Here is a 13,871-nt window from a genome sequence, read left to right as displayed (position 1 = left end):
CTTTGGGACAAAGAGTCTCATTGAAGTGCCCATCAGAATCACGTGGAGAGCATGTTAAAGTTACAGAAGGCTAGGTCCCAGCCTCAGAGTTTCTGATTCAGTAGGTCTGGGGAGGGACCCAATAATTTGCATTTTTAACAGGTTTCCAGATGAAGCTGATGTTGCTGTTGTACACTTTGAGAACCAATCTTAGAAGAGTTTGACTCTTATTATATACTGGAGTTCAGCTGTGACTGGGGCGTAAGGGGAGGAATGAAAATTGGCAGAAGGAGAGGACAGATACCACTAGCTCCCCTCTTCTCAAAGGTAAAGTGAACTGGGATCTACCGCTGCATTGCTCATCCCCTATTTTCTTAGCCTTTATTTTATAGATTGAGAAAATAAAGGCTCTTCAAGGGTCATGTGAACGGCCCAAAGTTGGTTACACCAGAGTTAACCACCCCGTTTTATCTGGTCTCTTTGCACTTTCAGGTCAACCTCTTAACTGCCTCTGCAGCGCGACTCCACTTAGCCCTCATCATTAACCTTTCTCTCCTCCCCTGCCCCGCCCCCAGCGTCCTGACGTCGTTGCGTGGACAACGTGCACCTACGTTCAAAGCACGCAAAGAATGGTCCTCGGAGGCGCATCGCGTGCTGCGCAGGCGCAAGCGGCAAGGCGCTGGAGCAGCGGTCATGGAGTCCGTCAACCCGGTGGTAAGGACCACCAGCCTGGCCTCTCGGCCTGTGCTCCGTGCAGAGGGAGCGCGGTCCTGGGCTCATGGCAGTGGAGCTCCGCACACCCTTTTTTTTTTTTCCCCTCCTGGCTCTTTACAGACTTTCAGGAGCCCTCTCCCTTAGGGGCTCCTCTGTTCTTCTCCTCCGTGTTAGAGGAAGTGGATGAGGGCCAGTAGCTCAGCCGGAAGTTGGACCTGGCCCCCCGCCAGAACAGCAAGTGCCCCTCTTCTTCTCCTTCTTACTCCTCATGGAGCTGAGGTCCTCTAAAGTGAGGATTTGAGAAGGTGGTTAGAGATGGAACGCACCTTAAGCCTTCCATTTTAGTGTGTTTAGAATTACTGAGTTCAGTTGTACTCTAATTGTAGTTTAATTTTAGTATGACCACTGTTGAGTCTAAGCTGTATTATTTACCCGAAATAACAGGTAATGTGATACTTTAGGTTACCCCACCACATATTTTTAGAGTTCTCCCGCACCCCTCCATTTCCCCATCCTTAAGCATCTTAATGTTTAAGTGTACAGTTGGAATTGATAAACCCAGACGTTGCTTTGTTACCGTTAAGGAGTACGTAAACCTCGCATGAGAACTGACAGGCTAAATGGTCTTGTGAGACCCTCTATCAATCCTAAAAATTGATTTAAAGAAAGAAAGTCAAGAAATCACGTTTATTTTCAGTTCATTTCAACAGACTTCACATTTGGTGAAAGGCAATGTGCTTGTCCAGATCTGTGTTGTTTTATGGGTTCCATCTGTACATAAGAAGGATAAAATGGTTCATTTCTGAAGACAAGTTATTCTTTTAATGTGTATCCTTTTTCTGATAATGTATTTTAATATATGTGAAATAATTATGCTTGAATGTAAGCTTACCGTGTATACCATTTTATTTGATGGTGAAACTCCAAGGAATGTGTGTGTGTTTTCTTTTACATAGGGAAGAGGTTAAGATGGATTTCCTGGGCTATGCATAGTGGACTATACATATACTAATGAAGATAACAGGGAAAGAATATAAAGTCTAGCTGTAGTCCTAGAAGAGAAAGTATGTTCAATTCCTACTTTGCTTTTGAAAAATTATGTTCTAATGGGTTATTTTTGATGGCTGCTGTTACATTCTGAGGGTAGATCTTAAAAGATGTTTTTATCCCTAGGAGTTTTTACCTCTAGCTTTAAGTGTGATCACACTAGCTGGGCCTGACACTGACACATCAGTTAAGCACAGCTTTATCAGGGTAGACTGTTTTAGAAGAAGGAACTAATCTAGGGCACTTAATCTTATTGACTATGCTTGTGAATAACGTATTATTTAAATATTACTGATTGGCTTTTTCGTAGGCTCACTCTGGGTCTTTAGAAGGAATAAGTTTAATACCTAACTACTCTTCGCATGAATAGGAGTACTTAGAATATTTACTGAGTAGTATGAAAAAGTAGTCCTAGAATGACAGAATTTTCAATTTGGCCTGATTAAGCAATTTGAAATAAGAGCAATTCAACTAAATTCCTATTTTGTTATTTCTTATCAGTAGAACTTCCACTAGGTCAGTATTGTCAGTACACTTAGCATTGCCATTCTTTTTTTGCATTTTTTAATTTTATTTATTTTTATTTGATCTTTTTTGGTGGTGCCGCATGGCTTGTGGGATCATAGTCCCCACACCAGGGATTGAACCCAGGCAGTGAAAGCGCCGAGTCCTAACCACTGGACTGCCAGGGAATTTCCTAGCATTGCCATTTTGGACTAGGGTGGGAGTGGAGCACAGTTTACATAGATTTGAAGGACTGAGTTTATTTCACAGGGCTGTTTTTCTATTGATATTGACCAGTTTTTAATCTGGTAAAGATCTGCTTTTAGGATGTTACTTAGTCTCTGCAGTATGCAGATTGTGGAAGGGTAAGGTTTATGTCCTTAGTTTCTCTTAGGAAATCCTTTTCGGTGCAGTTGTACTTTTACTTGACCATGGTTCAGAATATCTTTTTGGACTTTGTATGTTGGAAGCGGGACAGACTTTGGTGACTCTATTGTAGTTGCTTGCCCCAAATTTATGGCTTGGAATTTATTTACATTTATGGAAGTAATATAGTAAACTCTAAAAAAGCTCTCTGGGTCCCTCTGAGAAAAAGGTAAATTGAAAACAAAAGGTTCATTTCCACCTGTCTTAAATTAATTTCCTTTTTAAAAAGGAGTGTGGAGGTTAAATACTGACACAAAAGCCAAGGATCCTAAAAGTAACCATACATCTTGATGAGATTATTATCTCTTATTTTCTTGTAGTATTGTGATTCAGCCCTATAGATAAGCTGAGACTATGGGTCTGAAGTTAACCAATTTATGCAAAGCTAAGACTGTATTGGGAATAGGATGCACAGAGTGAAAATCCTTATGGTGGCTTTTCTTCAAATATAAGATTAGAAAGTGTATACTGCATGTTTTTTAAGGCTGGATACACTCAAACTTGAGAATGTAAAACTTTAACAATTGCTTTTATGTAGTCTAAACTCTACAGATCTGTAATTGAAGATGTAATTGAAGGAGTGCGGGATCTATTTGCTGAAGAAGGTATAGAGGAACAAGTCTTAAAAGACCTGAAGCAGGTTTGTAGACAGTAGAAGTTTCTCGTTTTTTCAGCTTAAAAAAAATGGATAAATTAAATTCAAACCCCTTAATTATAGTTTAATACTTACCCACTTATTGTGCCTTCAGCTGACAATTTAAAAGTAAAAAATATAGGAGGAAATACCCTAATTTTTTTTTTTTTAAGAGCAAACATTTTGTTTTTCTCTGCAGCTCTGGGAAACAAAGGTTTTACAGTCTAAAGCAACAGAAGACTTCTTCAGAAATGGTGTCCATTTGCCTTTGTTCACCCTTCAGTTGCCACACAGTTTGCACCAAACATTGCAGTCATCAACAGGTTGGATATAGTTAGTAAATTAATACTATATGCAGAACAAATTCTCATTTGGTGGTGGTTTGGAATTAGGGTAATGTTCTTAAGGGGAGAGGGCTTGGACTTCACAATCATTGCTATTAAAAGAACACAGGATAAGTCATCACTGCCATGTAATTATTGACAAAAAAATTAGGTTATTTAAACTATTTTTAAAACTATTATAGTCTACAAAGGTGACAAAGCCTTACTTCATAGGAACAAATTATATAGTTTGTGGGCTATTGGAAATACCCTTTGTTTATCTCAGAGGATTTGATTGGCTCTAGTAAAGGAGTAATCCAGCCACTTGGTGAAGAAGCAGAGGGAAAGATGGGTGCTTGCAAGCTTGTGCATTCTTTCTCTTTCTCTTGCTATCTGTATGTATTGTAAATCTGTAATTGAAATGGAAGCAAAATGGAGTATAAACAGGAATATGGAGGTTATTCAGGCTACTTCACAGTTTTGGATATAAAATGATGGCTAGAAATGGACCATATGCGTATTGTCTTTCATCTTGGACTTAAATCTAGACCTCTGCTTTTAAGGGAAATATTTGTCCATATTATATCTATCAATTTAAACTGGAAAAGACTAACTGCTAAAAGATAAAACAATACTATTATATCTTTCTAGACTTTATTTATTTTTTTCTCCTCTGATTCTTATAATCCTTATGCTATCCTGATGTGTGTGTGTATATACATCTACATGTTGATGTACAGAGACGCAGGCACATAGGGATGCACTGACAGACACAGAGGCACACACCAACAGACATATCCAGACTCAGGGGACACACCCAGATATAGACGTGTGCGGATACAGACAGACACACACAAGTAGGTTTTATTGGATTTAGCCGAAATTCAATAGATGAATGTCTGCAAGAGGTAAGGGTAGATTTTGGATTAGATTGTCAGTAAAAACTTGTTCATGGCATACTTGGGAAAATTCACATGAAAATCTTGTGGGTCAAGGTGAGGGGAAAATATCAATAGTAAGGAGGCTACTACCTCGTCTATTACAAAATGAGAGAATTTAAGTGTGACAGCAATTATAACGTATAAAAATGAAAATAACAATGAGTGTTGAGTTACCAAACACAACTTACATAATGCTGTGCTTAAAATGTGTAACGTTGCTCTTTAAGAGTTAGCCATGGCTGTTTTAATTATTAAGTTGACACATTGAATTACATCAATTGTTCAGTTTTTGGCTATGCTTCATTTTTAACTTTACTGTTTTATTAGGGCATCCCTTTTATTTCTCTATTTAAATAACATTCTTTAAAATTTTTTCTTCATTAAAGAACTTTAAAGATCTTTTCCTTAGGAGTGGCTTGGAGGGTGGTGAATGTGGAGTAGTAAAATATTTGATCGTCTTTTATGAAAAGCATGGTTCTTAAGAAAAGACTAGCTGGAACACTATTGTAATTCTTGATTTTGCCTCAAGATGGTAATATTACCAGTGATTTAAATCACAAAATAGTCTTGCAACGTATCTAGCTGACTTTCACTCAGCACTTCTTTCTTTCTAATTCTGTCTTAGAGGTTAGAATAATAGAAATAATTACATTTAAACAAGACAGTTTTTCTTCTTATTCTTTTCTACATCATTCATGATGAAGTGAAGAGGAAGCACATGTATCCTGTAAAACTGCATTATAGGCCTTTTTCCTATCCCTCTTCATTTCGAGGTACCCTGCAATAAGATTCTTGAAGTAAACAGCCTCATAAAATTGAAGTACTTTTTAATTATATCATCTTGTTGTATGCTTCTAAAAGCCTGATTAAGATAGCCTAAACGTACGCTACAACCTTTTTATCTCTTGATAACAAGTTCAAATTAAATCTACAGTGGAATAAGTCCTTTGCCTTTGTCTTCTCCACTGTTAAAATTTGTTTGCCCTGTTGTATTTTCTTTGACTCTATTATCCATTTGTTTAGTCATTTGCCATATCTTCAGTTGTCAACTTTTTTTTTTTTTTGGTCTCAGGACCTCTTTACACTTAAAAATTGAGAACCTCAAAGTGCTTCCTTTTATGTGGGTTGTTAGTATCTATTTACCATATTAGAAATTAAAGCTGAGAAATTTTTAAAATGTTGATTTATTAATTAAAAAAATGATTGTATGTTAATATATATTTGTTAAAAATAACTCTTTTCCAGAACAAAAAAATATTTAGTGAGAAGACTGGTATTGTTTTACTTTTCTGCAATTCTTGTTAATGTCTGGCTTAATACAAGACAGCTGGATTCTCATATCTATTTCTAAATTTAATCTGTTGTGATATGTAGTTTTGGCAGGAGAAAATCTAATCTTCCACAGATAGATAATTGGAAAAGGAAGAGTGTTTTAATAGCTTTTTCAGGTAATTTGGTACTATGCTAAAACTCAACACGTGGTAGTTTCTGAGAGGTTAGCTGCAAAGTGTAATCTGAAACCATATCAATGGACTTTTTGTGATGTTAAAGTTCACTGGTATATCTTGCATTTTGAATGACTGTCTAACCCCTGTGTAATTTTGTAACATACGTGGGTGACGTGGAAAATATTGGTTCACTGAGTTATACATTTGACACATGGTTCATTGTACAGGATAAAAAATCATATTAATATCTCCACATATCTCACAGGAAAGTGTTTAAGTATTGGAAAGCGATGAAGCTTACTGTAGTGGATATAGTTTTCAAAATTCTAATTTTTGCTTGAAAGCTTGAATTTTATCATTGCCAAACAAATACTGTCAGTTTGTTTTCCTTGAGGTGATGGGCACACTTAGTTCATTTTCAAAAGATTGCCAAATACCCAAGTCTGATGAACCATAGTTTCTGTCAGTTTTTCTTTCAGGTAAAATAGTGTTTCTTGAAAAAAGAAATTAGCTAGGTCAGCTCCCAACTTAAACAATAGCACCATTGGATTTCCTCATACTTCCCTGTACTTCTGGATGCTACAGAAATGCTTTATATGTTCTTCCTATTTCCTCACACAGAATATTAAAAGCAAGTATACTTGAGGGTTGAAATTTAGTAAAAATAATTCTTTATGGTTACATTAAGGAATTTCTTAAGTGAGACAGTTTTGTTGTTGCTGGTTTTATTTGTTTATTTTTAAACTGTGAGTAGATAGCAATGGAGAGTAAATACAATGAGCACTAGTAAGGTTTGGTGCTTACAGACTTAATTCATGTGAAGGTGCCTTCAGTTTTATTTATCACGGCTTTGTGCTATCAGTGCAAATGTCAGCACCATCCCCCACCTTAAAATATTTAGTGAAAAATTAAAAAGGCATATATTGTTTTGATATTATAAAAATAGTTTTGACCTTATGAACACCCTGAAAGTATCTTACGGACCCCCAGGGGTTTGTACACTAAACTTTGAGAACTGCTGTTCTATTCTTATATTCTATTATATATAATTTATAATCCACTTTTAAAAAATACATGGGGCTTCCTTGGTGGCGCAGTGGTTAGGAATCCGCCTGCCAATGCAGGGGACACGGGTTCGAGCCCTGGTCTGGGAAGATCCCACATGCCGCAGAGCAACTGGGCCCATGTGCCACAGCTGCTGAGCCTGCGCTCTAGAGCCTGCACTCTAGAGCCCACATGCCACAACTACTGAGGCTGCGTGCCACAAATATTGAAGGCCACGTGCCTAGAACCCATGCTCCACAATGAGAAGCCTGTGCATCGCAATGAATAAGTAGCCCCTGCTGCCACAACTAGAGAAAAGTCCGCATGCAGCAACAAAGACCCAGTACAGCCAAAAATTAAATAAAATAAATAAATTTTAAAAAAACTTAATTTTTTAGAACATCTTTAGGTTCACAGCAAATTTGAGAGAGGGTACAGATATTTCCCATATACTCCTTGCTCCCACTCATGCATAGCCTCTCCAGTTATCAACATACCCCACCAGAGTGGTACATCCGTTACAGTTGATGAACCTGCATTGACACATCGTAAACACCCAACGTCCATTGTAAACACCCAACGTGTTGTACATTCTGTGGGGTTGGGCAAGTTTATAATGACTTGACTCCATTGTAATAGTTTCATACAGAGTATTTCCATTGCCCCAAATATCTTCTGTTCTCCTCTGCATCCGTTCCCCTCACACCAATCCCTGGCAACCACTGATCTTTTTACTGTCTCCATAGTTTTGCCTTTTCTAGAATGTCATGTAGTTGTGACGCTATAGTATACAGCCTTTTCAGGTTGGCTTCTTTCAGTTAGTAATATGATTTTTTTTAAAAAAAATTTATTTATTTATATTTGGCTGCGTTGGATCTTCGTTGCTGCACCCGGGTTTTCTCTAGTTGCGGTGAGCGGGAGCTACTCTTTGTTGCGGTGCACGGGCTTCTCGTTGCGGTGGCTTCTCCTGCTTCAGAGCACAGGCTCTAGGCACACAGGCTTCAGCAGTTGTGGCATGGTGGGCTCAGCAATTGTGGCTTGTGGGCTCCAGAGCACAGACTCAGTAGTTCTGGCGCACGGGCCCAGTTGCTCCGTGGCATGTGGGATCCTCCCGGACCATGGCTTGAACTCGTGTCCCCTGCATTGGCAGATGGATTCTTAACCATTGTGCCACCAGGGAAGTTCAGTGATATGATTTTTAAGTTTCTTCCATGTCTTTTCATGGCTTGATGGCTCCTTTCTTTTCAGCCCTGAATAATACTCCATTGTCCGGAGGTACCACAGTTTATATATCCATTCACCTACTGAGGGATGACATCTTGGTTGCTGCCAGGTTTTGACAATTATGAATAAAAGTGCTGTAAACATTTGTGTGCAGGTTTTTGTGAAGAAATAACTTTTCAGCTCCTTTGGGCAAATACCAAGAAGTGTGATTGCTGGATCATATGGTAAGAGTATGTTTAGCTTGGTAAGAAACTGTCAAACTGTCTTCCAAAGTGGCCGAACCATTTTACATTCCCCAGCAATGAATGAGAGTTTGTCGCTCCGCATACTTGCCAGCATATTGCTGTTACCAGTGTTCTGAATTTTGTCCATTCCAATAGGGGTGTAGTGGTATCTCGTTGTTTTAATTTACATTTCCCCAATGACATATGATATGGAGCATCTTTTATATTTTTCATATGCTTATTTGCCATATATATATCTTCTTTGGTGAAGTGTCTATTTAGGTCTTTGGCCCATTTTTTAATTGGTTTGTTTGCTTATTGTTAAGTTTTGAGTGTTCTTTGTGTTTTTTTTTTTAGTAAATTTGCCTTTTATTTATCTTTTTTTTAACTTTTTTTTTCACATCTTTATTGGAGTATAATTGCTTTACAATGGTGTATTAGTCTCTGCTGTAGAACAAAGTGAATCAGCTATTCGAACACATATATCCCCATATACCCTCCCTCTTGAGTCTCCCTATCCCACTCCTCTAGGTGGACACAAAGCACTGAGCTGATCCCCCTGTGCTATGTGGCTGCTTCCCACTAGCTATCTGTTTTATATCTGGTACTGTATATATGTCCATGCCACTCTCTCACTTCGTCCCAGCTTACCCTTCCCCCTCCCCGTGTCTTCAAGTCCATTCTCTACGTCTGCATCTTTATTCCTGTCCTGCCCCTAGGTTCTTCAGAACCATTTTTTTTTAGATTCCATATATATGTGTTAGCATATGGTATTTGTTTTTCTCTTTCTGACTTACTTCACTCTGTGTGACAGACTCTGTGTCCATCCACCTCACAACAAATAACTGTTTAATTTCTTTTGATGGCTGAGTAACATTCCATTGTATATATGTGCCACATCTTCTTCATCCATTCATCTGTCGATGGACACGTAGGTTGCTTTCATGTGCTGGACATTGTAAATAGTGCTGCAATGAACATTGTGGTACATGACTCTTTTTGAATTATGGTTCTCTCAGGGTATATGCCCAGTAGTGGGATTGCAGGGTCACATGGTAGTTCTATTTTTAGGTTTTAAGGAACCTCCATACTGTTCTCCATAGTGGCTGTATCAATTTACATTCCCACCAACAGTGCAAGAGGGTTCCCTTTTCTCCACACCTTCTCCAGCAATTCTTGTTTGTAGATTTTTTGATGATGGCCATTCGGACCAGTGTGAGGTGATACCTCATTGTAGTTTTGATTTGTATTTCTCTAATGATTAATGATGTTGAGCATCCTTTCATGTGTTTATTGGCAATCTGTATGTCTTTGTTGGAGAAATGTCGATTTAGGTCTTCTGCCCATTTTTGAATTGGGTTGTTTTTGATATTGAGCTGCATGAGCTGCTTGTATATTTTGGAGATTAATCCTTTGTCAGTTGCTTTGTTTGCAAATATTTTCTCCCATTCTGAGGCTTGTCTTTTCATCTTGTTTATGGTTTCCTTTGCTGTGCAAAAGCTTTTAAGTTTCATTAGGTCCCATTGCTTATTTTTGTTTTTATTTCCATTTCTCTAGCAGGTGGGTCAAAAAGGATCTTGCTGTGATTTATGTCATAGGGTGTTCTGCCTATGTTTTTCTTTAAGAGTTTTATAGTGTCTGGCTGTACATTTAGGTCTTTAATCCATTTTGAGTTTATTTTTGTGTATGGTGTTAGCAAGTGTTCTAATTTCATTCTTTTACATGTAGCTGTCCAGTTTTCCCAGCACCACTTATTGAAGAGGCTGTCTTTTCTCCATTGTATATTCTTGCCTCCTTTATCAAATACAAGGTGACCATATGTGCATGGGTTTATCTCTGGGCTTTCTATCCTGTTCCGTTGATCTATATTTCTCTTTTTGTGCCAGCACCATACTGTCTTGATTACTGTAGCTTTGTAGTATAGTCTGAAGTCCAGGGGCCTGATCCCTCCAGCTCCATTTTTCTTTCTCATGATTGCTTTGGCTATTCGGGGTCTTTTGTGTTTCCATACAAATTGTAAAATTTTTTGTTCTACCTCTGTGAAAAATGCCATTGGTAATTTGATAGGGATTGCATTGAATCTGCAGATTGCTTTGAGTAGTATAGTCATTTTCACAATGTTGATTCTTCCAGTTCAGGAGTATGGTATATGTCTCCATCTGCTTGTGTCATCCTTAATTTCTTTCATCAGTGTCTTATAGTTTTCTGCATACAGGTCTTTTGTCTTCTTAGGTAGGTTTATTCCTAGATATTTTATTCTTTTTGTTGCAGTGGTAAATGGGAGTGTTTCCTTAATTTCCCTTTCAGATTTTTCATCATTAGTGTATAGGAATGCAGGAGATTTCTGTGCATTAATTTTGTATCCTGCTACTTTACCAAATTCATTGATTAGCTCTAATAGTTTTTTCGTAGCATCTTCAGGATTCTCTATGTATAGTATCATGTCATCTGCAAACAGTGACAGTTTAACTTCTTCTTTTTTATTTGGATTCCTTTTACTTCTTTTTCTTCTCTGATTGCTGTGGCTGAAACTTCCAAAACTAAGTTGAATGATAGTGGTGAGAGTGGGCAACCTTGTCTTGTTTCTTATCTTAGTGGAAATGGTTTCAGTTTTTCCCCATTGAGAATGATGTTGGCTGCAAGTTTGTCATATATGGCCTTTATTATGTTGAGGTAAGTTCCCTCTATGCCTACTTTCTGGAGAGGTTTTATCATAAATTGGTGTTGAATTTTGTAAAACGCTTTTTCTCCATCTATTGAGATGATCATATGGGTTTTCTCCTTCAATTTGTTAATATGGTGTATCACATTGATTGATTTGCGTATATTGAAGAATCCTTGCATTCCTGGGATAAACCCCACCTAATCATGGTGTATGATCTGTTTAAAGTGCTGTTGGATACTGTTTGCTAGTATTTTGTTGAGGATTTTTGCATCTGTGTTCATCAGTGTTAGTGGCCTGTAGTTTTCTTTGTGACAGCTTTGTCTGGTTTTGGTATCAGGGTGATGGTGGCCTCATAGAATGAGTTTGGGAGTGTTCCTCCCTCTACTATATTTTGGAAGAGTTTGAGAAGGATAGGTGTTAGCCCCTCTCTAAATGTTTGATAGAATTCACCTGTGAAGCCATCTGGTCCTGGGCTTTTGTTTGTTGAAAGATTTTTAATCACAATTTTAATTTCATTACTTGTGATTGGTCTGTTTATATTTTCTGTTTCTTCCTGGTTCTGTCTCGGAAGGTTTTGCTTTTCTAAGAATTTGTCCATTTCTTCCAGGTTGTCCATTTTATTGGCATACAGTTGATTGTAGTAATCTCTCACGATCCTTTATATTTCTGCAGTGTCTGTTGTAATTTCTTGTTCATTTCTGATTTTATTGATTTGAGTACTCTCCCTCTTTTTCTTGATGAGTGTGGCTAATGGTTTATCAATTTTGTTTATCTTTTCAAAGAACCAGGTTTTAGTTTTATTGATCTTTGCTATTGTTTCCTTCATTTCTTTTTCATTTATTATCTGATCTGATCTTTATGATTTCTTTCCTTCTGCTAACTTTGGGGGTTTTTTTGGTTCCTTTTTCTCTATTTGCTTTAGGTGTAAGGTTAGGTTGTTTATTTGAGATTTTTCTTTTTTCTTGAGGTAAGAATATATTGCTATAAACTTCCCTCTTAGAACTGGTTTTGCAGCATCCCATAGGCTTTGGGTCGTCATGTTTTCATTGTCATTTGTTTCTAGATATTTTTTGATTTCCTCTTTGATTTCTTCAGTGATCTCTTGGTTATTTAGTAGTGTATTGTTTAGCCTCCATGTGTTTGTATTTTTTACAGATTTTTTTCCCTGTAATTGATATCTAGTCTCATAGTGTTGTGGTTCGAAAAGATACTTGATATGATTTCGGTTTTCTTAAATTTACCAAGGCTTGATTTGTGACCCAAGATATGATCTATCCTGGAGAATGTTCCATGAGCACTTGAGAAGAAAGTGTGTTCTGTCGTTTTTGGATGGAATCTCCTATAATTATCAGTTAAGTCCATCTTGTTTAATATGTCATTTAAAGTTTCTCTTTCATTATTTATTTTCATTTTGGATGATCTGTCCATTGGTGTAAGTGAGATGTTAAAGTCCCCCACTATTATTGTGTTACTGTCGATTTCCTCTTTTAGAGCTGTTAGCAGTTGCCTTATGTATTGAGGTGCTCCTATGTTTGATGCCTGTATATTTATAATTGTTATATCTTCTTCTTGGATTGATCCCTTGATCATTATGTAGTGTCCTTCCTTGTCTTTTGTAACATTCTTTATTTTAAAGTCTATTTTATCTGAGTATTGCTACTCGAGCTTTCTTCTGATTTCCATTTGCATGGAATATCTTTTTCCATCCCCTCACTTTCAGCCTGTATGTGTCCCTAGGTGTGAAGTAGGTCTCTTGTAGAGAGCATATATACGGGTCTTGTTTTTGTATCCATTCAGCCAGTCTGTGTCTTTTGGTTGGAGCATTTAATCCATTTACATTTAAGGTAACTCCCGATATGTATGTTCCTATTACCATTTTCTTAGTTTTTTGGGGTTTGTTATTTTAAGTCTTTTCCTTCTCTTGTGTTTCCTGCCTAGAGAAGTTCCTTTAGCATTTGTTGTAAAGGTGGCTTGGTGGTGCTGGATTCTGTTAGCTTTTGCTTCTCTGTAAAGATTTTAATTTCTCCATCAAATTTGAATGAGATCCTTGCTGGGTAGAGTAATCTTGGTTGTAGGTTTTTCCCTTTCATCACTTAAATATGTCCTGCCACTCCCTACTGGCTTGCAGTTTCTGCTGAAAGATCAGCTGTTAACCTTATGGGGATTCCCTTGTATGTTATTTGTTGTTCTTCCCTTGCTGCTTTTAATATTTTTTCTTTGTATTTAACTTTTGATAGTTCGATTAATATGTGTCTTGGCGTGTTTCTCCTTGGATTTATCCTGCTTGGAACTCTCTGTGCTTCCTGGACTTGATTGACTATTTCCTTTCCCATATTAGGGAAGTTTTCAACTGTATTCTCTTGAAATATTTTCTCAGTCCCTTTCTTTTTCTCTTCTTCTGGGACACCTATAATTTAAATGTTGATGTGTTTAATATTGTCCCAGAGGTCTCTGAGACTGTTCTCAATTCTGTTCATTCTTTTTTCTTTATTCTGCTCTGAGGTAATTATTTCCACTATTTGATCTTCCAGGTTGCTTGTCCATTCTTCTGCCTCAGTTATTCTGCTATTGATTCCTTCTAGAGAATTTTAAATTTCATTTATTGTGTTGTTCATCATTGTTTGTTTGCTCTTTAGTTCTTCTAGGTCCTTGTTAAATGTTTCTTATATTTTCTCCATTCTGTTTCCAAGATTTTGGA

The 13,871-nt window shown here is 37.3% G+C and overlaps 1 protein-coding gene across 1 annotated transcript in view; it reads left to right on the top strand.

Moving 5' to 3' along the window:
• The first annotated feature begins 672 nt into the window (after positions 1 to 672).
• Positions 673 to 13,871, top strand: part of GTF2A1L (general transcription factor IIA subunit 1 like) — a 58,014-nt gene continuing 44,815 nt past the window's right edge. The window contains exons 1-2 of the mRNA XM_065890781.1: positions 673 to 693; positions 3,504 to 3,627. Coding sequence (XP_065746853.1) covers positions 673 to 693; positions 3,504 to 3,627 — 145 coding nt within the window. The remainder of the gene's footprint in view (positions 694 to 3,503; positions 3,628 to 13,871) is intronic.

This window comes from Phocoena phocoena, chromosome 14 (assembly GCF_963924675.1).
Source record: "Phocoena phocoena chromosome 14, mPhoPho1.1, whole genome shotgun sequence".
NCBI classification, from domain to species: Eukaryota; Metazoa; Chordata; class Mammalia; order Artiodactyla; family Phocoenidae; genus Phocoena; species Phocoena phocoena.
Note: the sequence above shows the minus strand (reverse complement) of the source record. Positions and strands in the feature narration are given on the sequence as shown.